At 44.5% G+C, this 20,869-nt stretch overlaps 1 protein-coding gene across 3 annotated transcripts in view; it reads right to left on the reverse strand.

Annotated features, from left to right (window-relative positions):
• Positions 1 to 20,869, reverse strand: part of SFMBT2 (Scm like with four mbt domains 2) — a 115,486-nt gene that overhangs the window by 47,262 nt on the left and 47,355 nt on the right. For 2 of the 3 annotated variants that reach the window (XM_068958406.1, XM_068958486.1), the window contains exons 5-7: positions 16,771 to 16,859; positions 13,561 to 13,807; positions 6,884 to 6,981 (exon numbers count right to left, since the gene is read on the reverse strand). In XM_068958406.1, coding sequence (XP_068814507.1) covers positions 6,884 to 6,981; positions 13,561 to 13,807; positions 16,771 to 16,859 — 434 coding nt within the window. The remainder of the gene's footprint in view (positions 1 to 6,883; positions 6,982 to 13,560; positions 13,808 to 16,770; positions 16,860 to 20,869) is intronic. The other variant, XM_068958569.1, reaches the window with a different exon arrangement.

Here is a 20,869-nt window from a genome sequence, read left to right on the forward strand (position 1 = left end):
AGACATCTCGTTGTAGACCCAGCAGCTTACACAGTTCATAGATTAGAGGATAAGCCTCTAATTTGAACTCATTTTCAAACACCCTAAAATTCAAGGCTCTTCTGGTCCACGCTAATTATTGTGCAAAATAGTGTGCACAATAGACATTGTGCAAAATTCAAAACTAAGTCTGAGTGCTGAAAAGTTGCAGAGCGAGAGGCTGATTAGAAACAGTGAACAATTAATAGATGGTTGACCTGAGTTGTCTTTAATTCTCACCAGCTGTAACAGTGTGAAACGCTATTGCCTTCAATCACATCTCTCCTGGTTTACCCTACTAAAAGACACAGAAGAAGCAGGCCTCATCTGGTATAATTGGAAACATATTATTTGATTCAGTTTTTATTTTGAAAGTAATCACTTCCCCCAGTGTTTTCCCTAATTCCCCAAGAAACTGGCTGCTTCTGACAGCCTAATTTTAATCACAAAGCTCATGTGTGGTAACCAGGCACAAACACAGCAATAGCAGTGGTTAAACTGCCTCTACAGGAATCTGGCATTTATTTCTTAATTGAGTAAAAATAAATAAATAAATAGAGAACCCCTCCCAAATACAGCCCTCTGCATTATTTGCAGATGAATCGGTCTTGTTTGCAATTCATCAGCTTCCTTTGCTAAACATGGAACAATTTTCCCCAAAGACGTGCTCTCTGCAGGGAGGCAGAAATTCCCCTGGTAAGGCACAACACGAGCAAATAGCCCCTCGGTTTGACAAGTGCAACTGAGGGAAGGCTAAAATGTAGAGGTGCAAGGATGGGATGAACCAGAAAAGGTATTGGGGAAAGAAGCATTAAAGGTATTTTGACCCCAAAGCTGAAGCAATCAGTTCGACAGACAGCTATGAACTCCATCAACCGAAGAGCCCCTGAAAAACTCTGGATGCTTTCTACCTAGGGCTGAATTTAGCCCTATGGATTTTAAGTTTCTCTTGTTGAATAAAAATAGTTTCCATAGAAACAGCAACATTGCAGAATAGCTGGTCTCAATCCGAATACACCTTCCCCATATGGCTCAGCCTGCTGCAGACGGCATCAGGCCAAAGATCCCCTCCTGCACAGTGCACGCTTTGATTTGCCCAGGCAGTGGAAATGTAAGTGGCAGAGGCAGGGTTAAAAGAGACAGGTACGCATCCACTTCATATGTCCTGCAGCAGAACTATAGCATTAGGCATCTGCAGACAAACGAGCCCACTTCCTCAGCATTCGCTAATGAATCTTTGCTGTGTCACACTTATCGCCCCCATTTTACAGGTGGGAAAGTTGAGTAGCATGGAAAATACAGGTGGGAATAATCTAACCTGAGTGCTCCTAATGAAACCATCAGCATCTCTATTCGCACCCCTCAATAAGTATGGAGGCACTTGCTTGGACCAGTTCTGTCCTCATTTATCTCACGTCAGTAATAACTACAGAGAAATCAGTGGGAATCCACTAGAGGAGAGAGGATCAGAGAGAGGATCACAACTAATTCAGGGCAAACCCAGGGCTGCAAGGGTGCTGTGAAAGTGTTAAATATACAGTTGTGGGTCAGAGTTGGATTTTGTTTTCTCTGGCAAAAATCATCCATCTGTGGATGGATGACTCTTGGGTATCACCCACCAACTAAATGGGAGACAAATCTGGTGGAAGGTGCATGTGCCTGAGCATGTCAAAGGAGGCAGAGTTTGGGTCTTCACCTACAAGCTTCCCCACACCAAGCTGGAATGCAGTACGTAAACTGGATCCTGCCCTTTCACTAACCTCTCAAGAGTCCTCAGAGACCTCTGGCATGGTCCAAGAATGAAAAATGCACGTGCTAAATGCACAGCCGGAGGGAGAGGGAAGGTAGCAGGCTGCGGGATCCTGCCCCTGTTCGGCCCATCTGCTTCACTTGAACGCTGTCCAGCATTTCTCCTCAAATTCTGACTTTCATATGGTGCTGCTGAACAGACCCTGAGGGCACCTCAGACAGGGCTTAGTTTTATTTAGCTCCTTGGCTTGCTCTCCCCACCGGGCTCCCTTGAGATGGCTGCAGCTGAAAGGGAGCCACTGAGACCTCATGACCGTCCCCGGACCATGTAGGGACCGCCAGACCCCAACTCACCTCCCCGACAGCGTTGACAGTGTTGACAACAGAGACACCCAAGCTCCCAAAAGCCACCACGGCAGGTACATTTGTAAGGACTTCTGCAAGATACTCCTCATAATGGTCATTAGTCCTACGAAGATAAGTGGCTTTAATGAGCTGAGGCCGAAGTGGGTCAAGAGGCAGGTGATGAACAGGGAGAACCAGACGCTGTACGTATCTCCCAGCCAGGCAAATAGCAGTCGGGGAGAAGGGATGGCGAGCATCACGGATGGGGAAGAACAGATGGAGTATAAATTATCTGGCAGGCTGCAAACAATGTGGTGACTCGTGGATTATTAAAGCACAGCACGCGCAGCAAAGGCCAGCCAAGACATCAGCGCGCGAAAGGGCTGGGAAGTGCTTACATTGGAATTTAGCTTTCAAGTGAAACCAAAAGCACGACCGGTTTAACCTGTGGCATCAGCCCGTGCCCATCTATTATGGGGGAGGGAGCCAGAAAACTCCTGCTGGACTTTTAAATCTGTCCTTCCACCCAGATCAGTACTGAACAGAAAGTGCTCCTTGAGCTTCTCTAGCTTACAGAGAAGATCCTCCAGAAGAGCTGACTAACGGAAGAAAGCACCCTCAACACCTGATGAGTTTATTGTGAACATTTGGGAGATAATGTTGTTCTCCTTTTAGGAAAAAAAAATCACAGTTTTGAAGAAATATTCCATCTGAATCTCATACCTAAAACACGCAATTCAGCTGATGGGGGAAAAAATATATTTGGGATAAGGAGACGAGTCCTGCTTAATATTTTTTCTTATATTTTTTGAACGTGGAACGAGAATCATCATCCACTCCCAAATTTCAGGAGGCAGTTCCCATCTCAGTGATGGCTGGCCCATCCATCACTTTCCTTGGGAAACATTTGTCCTGACTGATATACTTATTATTCAAGACCATTAGTTTTAGCACTGATCAATACTATTATTGATCTACAGGAAAAATTTGAATACCCATTAGGAATAGGGCCATACTGCACTGGACATTGTGCAGAGCAATAGATGCTTTTTGCCAGAGAAATAATTTCCAGTGAAAAAAAATAACTTCAGGAAAGGAGGACCAGAGGGTAGAGACGAGAAGATCAAGACCAAAATGACATGCTAGGAATTGGCACTTGCCTTAGAAAAACCTTCTCCCTCTTAACAGTTGGTGCTCTCCAAGCAACTTAACAGAGTTTGGGTTGGGAATGTGGTTGGAGACAGCTCCATCCAGGCTAGTCATCAGGACCCACTTTATAGCAACTGGAGAGAAACTGGTACATACAGGATGTCCATATTTTCCATACGCAACATCTATAGAGAGATGAGAGGTACCCCATGCTCTGGGCAGGATTCAGTTGCCCAAACAGAGGTGTCTGGGATGAGCTGAGATACCCTCTGGGAAACCAAGACCTCTACATGGGGCCAGCAGACACGGCACAAGAGACCAAGAGGAGCATAGTGGGATGTCCAATAAGATCCCCAGGACAACAACTGCCTCTCTGGAAAACCAAATCCCATGATCTCTGTCCAGCGTTCGTCTTATTCAAGCTACAGGGCTTTATATCTAAAAAATGCACTGCTTCGTAAGTCTCAGGGCTAAAAGGAGCTGTGTTTGGAGTCTGGCTTCTTGAAGCAAGGCTCCTCCTTAAAAAGCATCAGCAATGTCATCACTGAAGCAAGCACTGATGTCGTCTCACTTTAATTTAGGCTTTGACAACAGTTCAGCTACCCTTATTCCATACTCAAAGCCTTGGCCAGTTTCTCAGGAGTCCTCTGAAGCCTGAACCATAGTTTGTGATGGGCTCCCAGTGAAGCATGGGGATCTCTGCACTACCCTGAAATTGGAGAAGAAACAGTAGAGGACACCTCTCCTTGGGTTATGGCTTTTCAGAAGGACAGATGCTACTAAAATATTCAAACACCCTTGAAAATCCTTCTTTATTTAGGCTTCTTTAAGGATCAACATGTTTCCTGAAAGAACAGAATGACAAAACAGTGGATGGGTTGCAAAACACTTTCGCAAAGAAAAAAACTTATTCCAGGAGGTGCAGTTTGCAAAACACTATGTTTAGTAGTTATATAATAGCAACATTTTCTGGCAGTTACACATCACATTCCTTCTCAAAGGACCCTGAAGCATTTTACAAACACTTTCAACATATGGCCAAGTGTAAAATAGCACCAGAAAGAAAGATGTTCCTCTTTGCAGCCTTCCTCCTATTTTTTTGCAAACAGCTTGTGTGGTCTGGGGGCTTGTGACCTCTACTTGGCAGCTAAGAATATGAATTTTGGCTGTGCCATTTCACTGCTCTGAGTTTCAGCTTCCTCGCTGGTAACTTGGGATTGACTTTTGCAAAGGACTTTCAGACCAGCCGGTGAAGACCACCACGCACAAGTTCAGCTCTGCTGCACCGATAAGCACTGATAATTTAGGTTCAAGTCTACACAGTAAGAGGTCTCAGGTAGATCCTGACCCTCTCACATCAAAATTAAAGAGCTTTGCCCCAGATAGCAACAGTGCATGATAAACCCATAAGAGGAGTCTCTTGTCCCATAACAATGTGGACCTGCTTTTCCAGCTCCCCCACGTGGGAACAGTTTGGCAGCATATTAGCAACACTGCCCACAGTTGGGCACAATTCAAATGACAACAGTAATTTAAGTCTCAATCTGGAAAAGCAAATATTCATGTGCTCACCGTAGGGACCACTCGTGTCTGTAGAGCAAGTACACACTTACGTTCTCCTCGCACACAGATTTCTGTAGGGGCTGAAAATAATTGCTCAATGTGCAACATACCATGTCCACCAGAGTAAACATTTCTAGCTTTCCAGGAAACCAAGAACTTTAACAGTTGCCAGCTGTCAAACCCTATCTTTCATATCTCATCTAACACATGACAGCTACCGTTGCACAGAGTCCCCTGGCACTGTGTAGAGACATTAGTTCTGTGCTGGTTTTGCAAACCCTCCTCCCCCCCCCGCAAAAAAGGCACCTTTGGATTCAATATTATTTGCTAGGATTTGGGATTCTCCTTGAAGATCCCACACCTAAGTATTGCCTTATCTTGTGTGATCAGACAAATATATTTTCATTTAGTCAGGCTGGCACAGACCTTCGCAGTAGTGGGACTTCAGGTAGTTGTCCTCTTAAAACACGGCTGAGGAAGAGGGGATGGAGGAAGGTAAGAGTTGGGATGGGCTCCAAAATCCCACTGCAGTCAGTAGGGAAATCTGCCCATGGACGCGAGCAGGAGCGCAGATGATCCCCAAATCTGAACCTCCCACTGGTTTAGACTGGAGTAGCTCTGCAGACAAGGTCTGCACTCAAACTTTATTCTCTCTCACGCGCAGGCTTGGAGATCAGACTAAAACAACGCTCACAAGTAAACCAAAGTTATTCAATATCCAGCTTTCCCAGGCCCAGAACCAGGGATTTAGATATGACCAGATGTTGAATTTAGCTCTCCTTGTGTTTGGCTTTCACAGTACAAATAAAGAAGTCCCATTCCCACCTTTTTTTGTCATGCATGGCCCCAAAGTAACACTCCTCTTGGGCTATCGAAGCAATCTGACGCTTTGCATTGTCTCACAGGAGGAACATCCTTGTAAGCCTCAAACATAAGGCATGACAACTGGGATTTGCTCAGTTTAAATTTATAGCTCTCGTGCAATAATTAAAATAAGTGGGTATAAGTTGGGCATGCTGAGAAGAGACATCAAAACAGCTGTAAGTTATAAACTGAAAAAAAAAACATGTTTTATGAGCCTCATCTGAAGCATTCTTCATTTTTTCATGTGGACAGGAATAAAATTTACGCATTAGGCATTTTCTGTTGCGATTTAATCCTTGCCCTACACAAGGCAGTTTTGATCTTGAGACGGCAAATGCAAATTGGGGAAGCTTAACAGAGTTCACGGATCGAAGCGCTCAAAACTCTCCGCGCACCATTCCCACAACAACACGGGACTGCTCCGATTCACGTCCGCGCCGAAAGCCAGCGCACAATCTTCCCGCTTCTCCCACCCACCCGGAGCCGCTGCCTTGGCCAATTCCCAAATTAAGGATTTCGTTCCAGCGTAACGCCCGTCCTCGAGCGGCCCGAGGCACCCGACGGCCGTGCTGCCCGCGGCACGGGACCGCGGACACAACCGCTTGGGCGCAGCGAGAGATCGGCATCATCTGAGGCGGTGGTGATTAAGAGCAGTGCAGATTGGGGAAGGGATATCAAAGCTGGCACCTCGAGGCCGAAGCAGACCTCCAACTATCAAAAACCGGAGTGAGAAGAGAAACGGTGTGGGAGCAAATTATCTCCCGCTACAGGGCTCTGAAGGAGGTTTCTCTGCCTTGTGGCACAGGACCACACGAAGATTTGGTATAAAGCTCCCAGAAAGCTGGCTAGCTTATGCCCACTTTGTCATTACCTTATTTTAAATTAGCCCTATGTTTTCAGAGTTGTGTATGACGCCTTTAGCACAGGCCTCATATAACAAGACATATCAAAAACGAAGTTGCAGAAATCAGTGCTGATCACTCCATCACTGTCTACAAGACACCAGTTCCCAAAATGGGAGGTCCACAGAAGAGCAAAATGCAATTTTATGCAAACATCGCACTTGTGACCTTTCACAGTGATACATTAAGAGCACGAGCATTTTCCTGCAAAAGTTTAACCTAAGCTGCTAAACGCTGCATGGTATTTATGCCCTGCGGGTTCCGTAACAGAAGGAAAAATGTGCATCTTTTACCTTGAATACTTCCATCGGAAGAGGAAAATTTGCTGCATCATTAAGGGATTTTTCCAGAGTGCATTTCCACTCAGATATAGTCTTCAGAGAATAGATATCTAAAGGGATGATAACAAAAAAAAAAAACATTTTTGAAAGACTTCAGTCCCTGTGTCATGAAAACGGATAGTCAAAGCAAAAGGAACGGCGTGTATATTTGAAGCTGTACACTGTGGATAAATTTAACACAAAAGCAAGTAGCAAGGGCACATTTGAGGCAGACTGCGTTTTCTATCCTGGAGTAAAAAACAGACAAATATACATTCTTCATTTGCTGCTGAAGAAACAAATACTGTACTTTCTCATTACTTAAAAAAAGAAACTCTCTGTTCTGATTTTCAGTTCTCAAAATACCTGATGTTTTGCAGTCTGAGGAGCCTCAGGTTTTCAGCCAATATTAATCATATTTGAACAAAACCAGAAATGTCTTTATTGATGCTTCGGTTCATTGGAAAGCCTTTTTTTTTCTTTTTTTTCTTTTTTTTTTTATTATGGGGGGTAGGTGTGGGAAGGCAAGGAACATCTCAGCTAAATTTCCACCCAGACACATTTGTCCGTACTACGCTGAAACTGGAGCATCACACCAATTCAACAACTAATCCTTACAAATTCTGCTCACGATACTTTTTGGCAACATCTTTGTGTGGATTCACATTGCTTTCAGTGAGCTTCTTTAAATAGGTTTAATATCATTAAATCATTACATTAGCAAGCCCTTTATGATTCATTGCCGTGAAAGGGCTATGAATCATCAAAGGAAACAATGTAGAAAACAATACAATGATGAAGAACATTATATTGGATTTACTTCTGCCCTAGAAAACATATTGTTATCCTGCCCATAGCAAGTTATTGCAGAGCATTCATATCAAGGTCTTAAAGAGACAAGATAGGTAGACAGATTGCAACAATTATTAAAATGGAAATGAACATTTATCCAATAATAAACCTGAACCTCGATACAGAGTGAATAGTGGGAAGCTTTTCTTTTGTCGGGTTTGGCTTCACACAGTTACCTCACAGTTTAATTTGGCCCAATTTATATTTAAATTCTGCTCATCTAATAACCAAATATATTTTCTGGCTAGCGGAGATTTACTGCCGTATCTTACAATTCTGAAGGAGAATATAAAAGATATATATAAAAAAAAGGAATCAGCAAGCACTGTTTTCACCTAGCACTGACAGTACAAGAGAATTTTATGCTCTGATCTCAACAGATTTAAGACCTTATCAAAATAGGATTTGCAGAATCACTCACTGGAAGTGGATGTATTTATACTTCCACTATATCAAACCTTGCTACTTCAGACAGACATCAAGGATATGCATATGAATTTAAACATACTTAATGGGAAACGTTAACCTTTCAGGGCTGTATTTTGCATTCCTCACCTGTCTGGTTATTCAGGGGAACGTACATTTCAAGCATCAGTTTACAGCATGTGCAGCAAGTGTTAAGTTCACTCTTCATTTAATCATTCATTACTTTATAGACCTGTTGCCTCAGTTCTCCCTTTCTTCTGATCAACCTAAAGTGCAGGAAGGGAAATGACCCACCTCGTTTCTCCCTTTCTGGCTTACATGACACCAAACAGGGCAATACTCAGTTCTTCATGGTTTTGCCCCAAGGTGCAGACTGCCTGTTGCTTCAGCTCAACACAGATCAGCAAAAGTCCCAACAGCCCCATCTTCTACGAACCTTTCATGCTGGGACAGCAAGGAAAACATGGGAAAATAACACCCAGAACTCATCGTTGTTGAGAAGACCCCAAAGAGGTAACCGTGACGGTCAAAGAACGCAAAATAAATTATTTTTTTTTATTTAAAAAAATCTGGCCCAGGGCATCATTGCCTCCATGGCCTTTTCTATTTATCCTGCTACGACCCCCATCGTCTTCTACTGTGTGATGGCAGTGAAGCACAGGAGAGGAGAGTGACATTTTGGGCGATTCTGCTCAAAATCAGTGAAAACAAGTGGCAATTTTTTGTGCAGGGTCAACAAGCTTTGAAAGATAAAGACAACGCTAATGATTTCAGTAACCGGAAAGCAATATTATGTGGGCATTTCATTAGATGGTGGCAGTTAACTTATGCTAGCAAGTTTATGGACACTAAATCGCATGGTTAAAAGGGCAAAAAGCATCTTGTTTAAGTGATAGTGTTGCAGGTAATTGAACAAAGTGTACTGCGTCAATTTGTATTTAGGTTAACAAGGAGTGCGCAATTAAAATGACTGCCAATTTGTCTTTAACTAGAAAGTAATATAAAACAAGACAATCTCTTCCTGCATTAACAGTTGAGGCAAGACCATCAGTGGCTCTGTGTCAAGGGGTTTCTGCCAATTTGCCCTAGCAAGGAGGCCTACTTTGGAATCGGTTGTACATCTGAGGGGAAAAGATAGGCTATTCCCCACCTGCATCAGTTAAAAGGGCTTGCAGGACATGGGAAAGTTGCCATGTGGAGAAGACAGCAAGGGTGCTATTTCCTAAGGACTATCATGCAAATTCTTGCACATCAAGGTGGGTGCGAGGATCTGGAGAGCCTCAGAAAAGAGACCTCTCCACAGAAATGTTATAAACTTCTGGATCCACAGGATCTCCTTTATAAGATGCAAGACGTGCTCTGCATCTCAAAAGACCCAGCAGTACCAGTTACACAGAGGAAGCTTGGCCACCTCTGAACCTGCAAGGCAAGGTGAACCTCAACCTGGCAGCCTCCAGAGGCGGATCAGTGTGAAACTATGGGGAAATAAAGTTAATGGTGCATACGCAACATTTGAGTGAACGGCAGGCAAAGCACTGTAACAACCCACAGGGCTGAAGTGTAACTGAACCGCCACATCTTACAGTAATTGCACACACGGCACTGAGAGCCCAATTCTGGGAGGAGCTGAGAGGCCTCAACATCTCCTGAGAGGAGATCCATAAAGGCTTTGATATGTACGCTGAGGTCATTTCTTTATCAGTAAAGGAGCCGTCTCAATTGGCTTCAGATCTCCAAAAGTTAGACCACCAGGTCTGTGCTAGTTGCTCTCAACTGCCTGAGTGGGGAGCAGAAAAGAAACAGGCTTATGAAGACATCATTTCATTTGACCTATGTTATCTATCTCTCTTAGGATAAGAGGAATTACTGTCTGGAGCCCCCTTCTCTCGACTGATCGTAAAGAAAAAACAATTAGCTCACGATGAAGCATCTTTTCAATGCTTATACTACAGCAGATGAATCTAATCCCTTCTGTGTAAATCACAACATACTGCCCATAGATCATTTCTCCTTCCTAAGAAGGTCCACACCGGTCATTCTAGCCTAAATCTTGTTTACTAGAGAAGCCAGTAAGAGCAGCCTGGGAAAGCTTGTAGGAAGGAGGTTAAGCAGGTAGGGATGTGTTCCCACTATGCTCTACTGGTCTCCAGCCATCCAGGGAACACTGCCTTCCGGTTTAAACCCTAGCATTCCGTTAGTCACCTCCCAGCCCGCTGGTACCCAGGATGGTTTTAAGTGAGAGGTTACTTATCCACGGGCTGTGGTTCAGCAGCTTCATCACTGCGTTTCTTCAGAGCTCTCTGCCATACAGCACCTCATCCTGATAAATCGCTGCTGCCCACCCGCCTGCTTGTTCCAAGACTGCTTTTGAACACTTTTTACTTCGTAATGTATCCTCTGATCCTCTAGCACTAGCCACTTCACTGTTTTCCCTGTCCTTCCTGTGGGTCAGTGTGGTATCACAACTGTCTCAATAAGCTTTATTATCTGTTGGGCTTTATGACTGTGTTGACATCAAATGGCCAACACAGTTCACAGTGCTGCAGGTGGAACAAGCAGCATTCCCATCTACAGGAGCAAAGCAAAGATCTCTCCATCTACAGGAGCAAAGCAAAGATCTCTGAGGCACTGTCAAAAAATTTTAGAACTAGAAACTCATTAGATTCCCATTTCTAACTGGTTAGTCCCTGGACTGCACAGCCTGACAACTGGGTAGCACAGAAGAAGGGATCAAGGAAACATCCTTGGTAGAGGTATGGAGGAGGAGAGGACTCATGAGCATACGGAAGGGTTCAGACCCAAAGGGTCTGTTTCTCAGGGACCTCCAATGAGACACAACCTTATAAAGCGTAAAGCAATGCACACCTATTTAAGTTAGCACAAGCCAGGATGAAGATCTGGACCACTGCACTCATTAATAACAATGTTCACTAACAGGTGAACAGCCAGAGAAATGACAAAGAGAGGAAACAGATGCCAGATTCAGAGAATAAGACAAAGAAATTCAAAAAGCAGTGATATCAAGGAGAGGAGAGAGGAAGTATACACAATTTCAGCAGAGAGTCCAATAACCAGCCTAGGGATAGGACAAGTGAAAGAAAAGGAGCGAGAGAGAAGGAAAGATAAGCAGATAAAAGCAGGAAAGCGTAAAAGGAGAACGGAATAAACAAAGAGGAGGTACAAAGTAGATTAGGGCCATTTCTATACTGATTCATCAAACCTACACAGGACAAGAGGGCTCAGACATGATCAATGAAAAGCTGTTTCTCTGTAATGAAAAACACTGTGAAATAACAGTGAGCGATATTCATGCTCTCTACCTACCGTTCGCATCTAATCTAGAAGTGATAGGGAGCATCGACTTCCTACCTCACCAGTGAGGAAAACCAGGCATTTCTGTAGAGCATTCAAGAGACCCTTAGTTAGACCCTTATCCAAGACAGACACCATGAGCACCACTGGGGGTGACTGCTCTGAACCAAGTGTGAAGGAGAAGAGCCACGTCAGAAATACTTGCCCAAAGAAGGACTCCCTCTCTCTCACCACTTGACACCAGTGGGAAACCTCCACCCCGGATATGAGGAAAAGGAGGCACAGATCTGAACAGGTCATCCACCTACACAGGAAAAGCTGGAATCAAATCTAGGTCTGCTGGGCCGAATCCTACGCATTAACCAAGAAATCACCTCAGCTCTCTGGGGGAACTGGGGTTCTGGGCAGCCTGGAGCTGCAGACAACTGGCAAAGGTGGGCCATGCTCCACAGGATTCGGCAAGCTGCTTTGCGGCCCTGAGTATAAGCCACAGGCTTTATGAAACACACTGATGCTGCATGTTTTCTGCCCCAAAGCAGGCCATACATGCAGCAGGCTAAGCTGTCACATTTAACCAAACCCCTAACTCCAAGAGGACTCAAGCCAAATAACCTGACTTGACCAACTCAACCAATTCAAGTAAGACCAGCTCTAAGTCAGACACTGCGAGGAGAGAAAACCCCAATTGCCCAGCGACTTTTACAGAGTTTTGACCAATAGTATTGGGGTGGGAGGAGAAAATTCACCCTCACTGTCTTCCCTCAAAGAGTAATGGGGCACTGCCTAGAGGAGTCACTCCTCCAGATAACCTGCCAGGGAAATGGGCACAGCTCCAGATGCTGCCAGTGGGTGTTTCTGTACGGGATCCTCGAGGAGGCTGCCAGCAGCCCTGATCCCCTGCTGTGGTTCCTAGGCTTCACCGTGCTTTATTTCCTTAGTAATCCTTAGTTTCTCATCTGCTCTCCCCCTGCACTCAGCCTTGCCCTTCTTCCTACTCTGCCTGTTTGATCCTGCTTCCTTTGCTGAACCCACTTCTGCTGTTTGGAGTCCGATTTCGGACGATCCCTAGACCCTGCTCTTGCCTTGCGCTTTTACGTAGCCTGCTTGTACCTCACCCTTCTGCCCGGCTCCTGCCCCTCGCATATCTCTTGCGCTTGGACTTCCACAGCTTCTGAACTTGCACTCCCTGGCTTCCTCCTTCCAACCTGATCTGAACACTCAGCTCAACTCTAGAGACCTCCTTCTCTAACTTGGAACTTCTGAAGCTGAACCTGGTCCAATACACTTGCAAAAACTTTGCTCCCTTGGAGGCAATACAGGACAAAAGCTATGGTCTTCTATATATGAAAGACCCCAGTCTACCACCTGCTCAGAGGAGTAGTTTCTTGACTAGTGACAACCCCTTCAAGGGCAGGTTGACATGGACCATGTCAACTCCCCCACCGCACTTTCTGAGCTGGTCAAACACAAGCAGGTCTCCCTTGGTAACTGTACAGCCACATTTCAGCTGAGTACAGAAGATATGTTAGATCAACCATGACAGTCCCAAAATACTTTCCCTAGCCTCAGGAAACTTCACGGAGGTCCACTGCTATGCTAGAGAAACATACGTGGCCATGACAACCCAGACTGGCAAGAGGTCTCTAGGGCACAGTAAGGGAAAACGGAGCCTAAGCAGTACTGAGGGGTGTCATATAGGACATTTGAACCCAAATTAGGGTACCTATGTTCTTTCCTGAACAGCCCTGCGTTTGAACGCTGTAAGAGGTGGAGACTTCCCTAAAGAACTACGCTCACCAGAAGTAGTGTTAACCCCAAAGGTACTGAAAGGAGAACAAGGAAAGATTTTGCTTCTTTACAAAGAAAATCTGCAACATGACCAGGACGTAAATCTTGCCCTCCTAGGCCTGACCTATCGTATACATCGTATACAATGTTTTTCAGGTAGAAACTATAGTCAAAGCAATGTGAATGCTGGAGAATAAGAACATATTTGCAAAGTATCTCGACAAATCAGCAAACGCAGAGAACAGAGTTTGTGTTTTTAGAGAGGTATTTACCTGCAGGTGGGTCCATTCTGTATTTATTCTCTTGACACCAACCGACTGGTCGAAGTCTGCAATCCAAGTAAAACAACCACTGGTCATAGGATTCAGTCTCCTCCAATCCCACATAGCGAAGGCGTAATCTTCCTCCAACATTTTCAACCACACTAACTATCCAGTACTGAAAGGGATTCTGGGAATCCTGCAGCTCTATTAAGGAATCAACTGTAATGAGGTCTACAGGGTTTTTTCCTCGCAGAGGCTGTTTGAATAGAAGCAAAACTCCTTATTTTAAACTTTATTTGAAGACTTCTCAAGGAAACAGATGACAGCAGATTATTTTTGTTTTTCACACCATCATCCAAGCGATCAGCAAACAGTCTGTTCTTCTTCTATTTTACCCAATGTCTTCCAAGTGCAAATTCAGAAGTAAAACAGAAAACAACAGTTGTGCTAATTCCTCAACCGACATCAACATCAATAACAAAAAAAAACAGAATAATAACAGGTGGAACAGCTCATAAGGCACATCCCCTTAGGATGCTCCCAAACGATTCAAAGTCCAGTTATATTTGGGGATTTCAAACCAAATTCTCATTGATTTCAACCGATAAGAACCGATCACAGGACTGGACCCTGCTAGTTACCTAAAAGGTTACTATTTAGGGCATGACCCTGAAAGCCTTCTATGATGTGCTGATCTCTCCCAATCAAGACTTGAGCTTGCTCCTACGGACATGAACAGCAAATTGTTATCCACCGCCCGGGTGCAAGAGGGTCATTACTCCAAAGCTCACCAAGGCCAAAGGCAGATTCTCACCAGCCTTCGTGGGCTTTGGCTCAAACCCGAGGCACACAGGATTTTCTGGGTCAAGCCACAGAGATACCCCAGTGAATGAGGCTCTTTGCCTATACGCAGTATTTTCGGCAATCCCAGTTTTGCAACCATTTGCACACGTGCTTAACTTTACACCTGAAAAGCTGACAACTGCAGGCATTAAAAAATCATGAGATGTTTTTCAAAATCATCCCTTTGGGACTCTGCATTTTTGTTTTATGATTGTGAGCCTGTTTGTGTCATCAAGCCTCTCTCCACAACTATCAGGATTAGACTTTTTTTTATCCAAGCTTGGATTCTTATACAATTTCTCAATTTCAGGGCTTTAAGAGCAGCATTAAAAATCACCCTAATAGCTGAAAATATTGCTCTCCAGAAAAGCTTCAAGAGCCCTCAAGGATGATGCTAAGCACAGGCAAAATATGTCAAAGACCAGATCAATTTTGGTGTGCATGCGTTTGTCCCACTTCATTTGAATTAAAAAAATATATATCCCTTTCAGAACATTTTTTAAATATTAATTTTGTAAATCAGAGTCAGCCTGAGAATGGTTCTTTCTAAGGGTGGCTGGAAACAAGAAAGGTGAAAGCCTTATTTTTGGAAAGAAATCTCTTTCAGTTTGAATTGTGAAAGCATTCAAAACTCTGAAATGGAACTAATTTTGATTTCCTTTGTTTTAAGCCAAAAATGTAGGTTACAGAATGAGAATTTGGTAAAAATATAATTAAAATTAACTAAAATGTTATCCCACATACAGTTTTAACCAGCTCTACGATTCATACATATTCCTCAGAACTACATTATTTGCCATTATAAGCCACTCTTCTATTGTATATATGAGGAACACCTGTACAATCTCCTCAAATTTAATGGCAAAATACAGTGTCAAAATTTAACAATATCATGGAAATCTACTTCCATGTGATTTTTCTCTCATATAACAGTTTCACTGCAACAAAACATTCTTTAACATCAAATGACAGCATTATGATTTAACTTATTATAATAGATCCCTGGCAATAAAAAAAGTTAATACTGCTTCTCTGATTCGTGTGCTAAATCCTAAGCCAATGGGTTGTCACTTCCTCCTGAGAATTGAGCGGCCAAGATTAATAATTGGGTTGCATGAAATATTAATGTTTACGATAATGCAACAACTCTTTATAAGCACAGCTAGAGTGTGGAAGGAAAAAAAAAGCATCACTGCATATTGATTTAACAACACAACAACAATCTGCAGCACTCACGAACAGCAAATCTGTCGACAGGGAGTTACATACACTGCACGCCACGGACGCCACTAAGCACATATATCGCATAAAACGCCACTGGAATATGGGCTAGGAAGTGTTTTAAGCCATGGCACCGTGTGATTTCCCCACATTTCTGCCCCAGGACTGCATCTTCTCTTTGCCTACCAAAAGGGAAGGGGGAGCCTAGGAAAGGCACTGGGACACATCCGAGATGAGTGCTGCAACCGCTGGCTTTTTGCAGGTCCTGTCTGGGAATGGTCCAGGAACAGAGTGGCAGCGGACACGGGCATCGCTCAGGGGGTGCAAGGGCTGCTGCTCGCCCTGATCGAGAAGAAAACCCTCCTGATAGGCTACGCGGGAGGGACAAAATGATCAAAAATGGTGCCTGGAGGCACACCTGCCTTCCCAAAGGCCAATACAAGTGATTATAGGAAGTTCAACCAGGCACAGCACCCACACAAGAGCAGGGCAGATCCTCCTGGAGAGGCTGCCCAGCTCACATGGTTTCAAGGTGACCCTGTAAGATCTTTGTGAAAGACTTCGAAGTGAGTAGAGGTTGCCCAAGGGCAACTGTCTCCACAGATGTGCTGCGTGGCCTTTGCCATCTGGGTGCATTTGTAGAAATATCTCCTCTCCTCTCCTGGCTGCTGCTCACTGAGGGCATCTCACACCGCTTCCTGCTAAACCTGACTCCTGCTTTTAGATGGATCTCGAGGAGGGAAGGCGCTTGGAAAGCTTTTTTGATGCACACACTAACCTGACAGCACTCCCCATCAACCTAATAAGCCCCCTCTCCAATCATGACCAAGCTCAAAAGTTTGGGCCATCACTTCGGCGGAGCTAACGGGGTTGCGTCCTCCTTGCCACAGACTCTCTCAATCTCTCCTTCACTGTCCAGGCTTTTACGAGAACCAAACTTCATTAAATAAAAGGCAAAATAAACTACCCCGTAACTCGGTCAGAAGCAGAGCCAGTGGAGGTCAAGGCAACGCCGCCGCTGACTCTCAGCCAGCGCTGGCTCGGGCACGCTCACAGCACACGGACATTGCAAGCACGCAGCCTCACACGCTGGACACCGCTGCAGCACGAACACCGCGACGCGTTATCGGAGAGAAACTGCAATCTAATACATACGCCTTCCAGTAAATTTGCAGGTGCGGTCCGGGCGCCTGTCAAATCGTGTATGAGAAACTCCGTCCAGTCCACGTATTTCTCTTTGATTGCTGTGGAGGGTGAGGAAAGAAAAGAAATACTTAGCGCGGCACATTGCAATGGACTTGCCACACGTATTTTGGAGAGATTTCCTCTGGGATTAGCAGCCCTGCGCTTTGCACACAAGAGGAAATGCAGCCACGTGTTTAAACTTTCGGATACGGCCACAATTCAGACCAGGGAAAAAAGCTGGTTCTTTGCTCAGTTCCTTGCACCACCTACACAAGCACATGCAGCTAGATCCCAAAATAAGGGAAGGAGACCTCGCTCCAATGCAGTCAGCGGCAGTGATTTACAGCGCTGCAGCTTCTCAGTTGCATTGCTCTCCTTCAAAATTAGCCCCTTGCTTTTGTAACCTCTCATTTCCCGCTTACCGCATAGGCTCAGATATGATTTATAAGGTCTCTTTGTATGTTTGCTAATGGCCTCAGAGAAAAGAAGTTACGCAAACTTGCAATTCCTCAGCAGGACCATAGTAGAATTCCAGGCACTTTCCCCCACAAAGCCGAAAAAGATCAACCTCGAGAACATGGTACGTCAGCTGCTGCATTAATAAACTTGCACATTAAGAAAGACTCCAACAATTTACCACGAATATCTATTTCATTTCACAAAATTTGCCAAACCGTTCTTCTGAGCCAAACATCATAAGCCGTTAAGTGTTTCTGTAGCAGTCTACGTCAACACAGTTTGAGAAGATTTAAACTGAAATGTACAAATGCTGCCTCTGGGATTCCAATTCTTGTTCTTCAGCTCTTGTCAGTAGTGGAAGTTGGGCACCCAAGTCCCTTAGGCAATTCAGCAAATCTCAGCTTCAGAGATTCAGATGCCTCTTCTAATTCATCCTGTGCGTTCGCAGTTGGAAACCCAGAAGATAGACTTTAATTTCACCTGCCTATGAATGGGGGTTAGATCACATCAGAAGCATTCTTCCCTCCCCAGAAAACTTACTTATTTGTTAGATAACAAACAGAGATACAGGTCTAAATATAGTGACACCTGTAGAAGGGGGGGAAAAAAATCACTCATATGAAAATTAAAAGCTTTGCTCTGAACAAACAACTAGCGACAGGGTTGAATGATTATTATCCCATAGGGGAGCACAGGAAGGTCTGGATTAGAAAACAGACTCAAAGCCTCACCAGTATCAACCAGCATCACTCCAGAATAATGAAATTACGGCAGTCACCACGTTTGGCCCAAAGGAAGCCCGGTCCTTTGCTGGAAAAGGAAATCTCACGCTTTGTGGAAATCTCAGATTAGTCAGGCGTGACTAATCTGCTCTGTAGGACGTTGGGCTTCTGCAGAAATCACAGTGGGATCTCTACATGCTTTCAAAAGCTCAGTGAATGTGACTTCACAGCCCTTCCCAGAGCTGGGGGTCAGCGGCAAAGCCCCATTTATTGCCACAAAACTCGTCATTATGTGCTCTCGCTTGGGCTCGCTTTGGCCCAACGCTCGGCATGCTTGGACTCCGGGATAAACTCAGGCCCATACTCAAGTTACACCCTAAATACGTTATGCAACCCACGCGGTTGGCCATGGACAAGGAGAGAAGCCATGCCCAGCAGAACTAATACTGCTACACCTCATTTCTGAGTTGTGTCCCTTCTCTGAAAGCCAGTTTTCCCCATGTCGTTTAAACGATGCTTTTAGTTTATAGAGCTAAACAACCTTGCAAGTGTATTTAAATGCATTTAAAATTAGCTGACTTTAAAGCACTGGACTTCAGCCTCTACAAAATAACACTTAAACTGGCCTGGAACTGCTCTAACTTTTTTGCAACCCAGATTTGGTATGATTCCCAGGAGACTTATGACCTTTACATGATTTAAGATGAAGGAATAGCCTGAGAAGAAATGGTTTATATGTGGTGCCTCCCCTTTCAACATTCCCGTCGCATGCACCTCTTCAGTTCCTGTCCACCTACATTAGGATAAAAATGACAAGCTTAATTTTGGCATCAGTGAGAGCACAGTAATTGCCATAATGAATGAGACTAGAACCCCTCTAGCGCAAGCTTCTGCCTCTGACTGTGAACAGCACTGGATGCATCAGAGAAAGGTGCAAGTTGAACTTCATTTTGGCTCATACCCACAAAGTTGTCAGCCAAATTTTGAATGCCAGAGCTTCATTACGAAGGACTGACAAATGTGATAAAAAGAACACGGTTCGAACTTGCAAAGCTGGCAGGGGGAAAAGAAAGCGTCAGGATCTTCAAAGTTGACAACAGGTTTTAGATGCCTCCGTTTCCAGATGCCTGATTTGAGATGCCTGATATGTAGGTCTTGCTTTCTGCCAGGCCGTTCCCTTTCTAATGCCTCTCAACACAGGCACCCAAAATCCCTCATCCTTTTTAACACGTTTGCATACTGCAGCTTTTTGACACCTAAATAAAACCAGGGCTTTAGGAACAACATTCAAATCTGCATTACAGACCTCCCAAGTTCAAAAGTGCCAAGGTGAATCTCATTTTCCAACCAAAATGACTCAGCTGAAAAACTGAACTACTCCTAGTTTCCAAACCAGAAGCATCCTCACCCAAGAAAGTCTCATGTCTGGGGTTTTGCCTTATTTTATTCTTCCTCTGTAGATATAGGGCCTCTGGAAACTTCTGGGAGAAAAGAGATTGCACTGAAAGTTTTTAGGAATGGGGATCTGCCCTCTTACTGTGCCTCTACAGCATGATCAGGGCTTCTCAGTACCACAGTGCAAGTAGATTACAATACAAATACTAATTTTTAGCAGTAACAAAGCAAATTTGAATCATCACGGTATCTGCAAAAGCCTTCAAGGACCAAGCAAGATGTCAAACAAGAATATTCAAGCAAAGAAAATCCTCTGGGTAAATGAATACCTGGCAGTGTAATGCACGGGTGCCCACTCAGAGCATCCACCTCAGCAAATGCTCGTTCATCTTCACAGAAGACCCCTGTAAACTTCACCCATACAGAAGCCGAATGCATCTCCGGGATCGCAGCCAACGTCTGCAGTGCCGGGAGAAACGCACACGTGTGTGCACTCACACGCAAGAAAAAAAGCAAAAGAAACCTCCTCGATAAATTATTTCGAATGGATTCACTTCATGCAGGGAGGTAGGTCCTTCTGCAAAAGCCATGCAGAACAAAGCAGTTGCTGAAGCCTTCAGACAGAAATACTCCGACAAGTCTCCTGCAGCTGTAAAGTGTGGTAGGGACAAGCAGTGATTTATGGGTGCATGACTGCTCTCACCCTCATTCATGTCGCTCTAGTTCTTACTGACCTGCATAAGCTCAAAAGACGATCAAAAAGCCCCACAGTATTAAAGTCCATGATAATTCTGCCTGGATGGCATGGTAGGAAACCCCTACTTTTCTGCAATCCAGAGAATCCATGAATCTGGGAGGAAGATTTTTACTAATGAATAAAATCCACTCTGAGGAGGGATGTAGACTCAAGGTTGCCCATCCCATTGCACACCCACCCTTCCTTGTCAGGCACAGCTGGTTTGTGAAGAGGACGCCTTGGAAGGGGACCATCACCCATGCCATGATGGAGCTCCAAATAGGCCCAATGACAGGAAAGCATTGGAGATATTCCAGTTATATTACTTTGGACATGATATCCTAAATAATGAGGCTTGACCAAGACAACAGGAACATGATAATACTTGTTGGTCCTCTAGAGCATGAAATTTTGATGCTTCATGAAGACACAGAGCTTGACAGTAGATCCTCAGAGTCCCAATACTGCTCCGATTACTAGGTTCATATTAGTGCCAGTCCTGTGGTCCTGCACGGGGCCTGCTGTGCAGAGAAATGAGGAATATGAGATTGTATGATGGTCAAAGACCCTGGGGGCCAACAGCAATCCAATTTATCAGAGGGAAGGGCAATGACTCAAGAGACAGGGTAGCAGAAAAAGACTCAATTTCGTGCCCCCACTGATGCAAAGGCCACAGTCTGAGCTGAACTGAACGATTAAACACTAGATAATCCAGAGAGGAGACACGCATTAGCAACGCTCTCACCACGGGAAAAGC

Source organism: Struthio camelus, chromosome 1 (assembly GCF_040807025.1).
Source record: "Struthio camelus isolate bStrCam1 chromosome 1, bStrCam1.hap1, whole genome shotgun sequence".
In the NCBI taxonomy this organism is placed as follows: domain Eukaryota; kingdom Metazoa; phylum Chordata; class Aves; order Struthioniformes; family Struthionidae; genus Struthio; species Struthio camelus.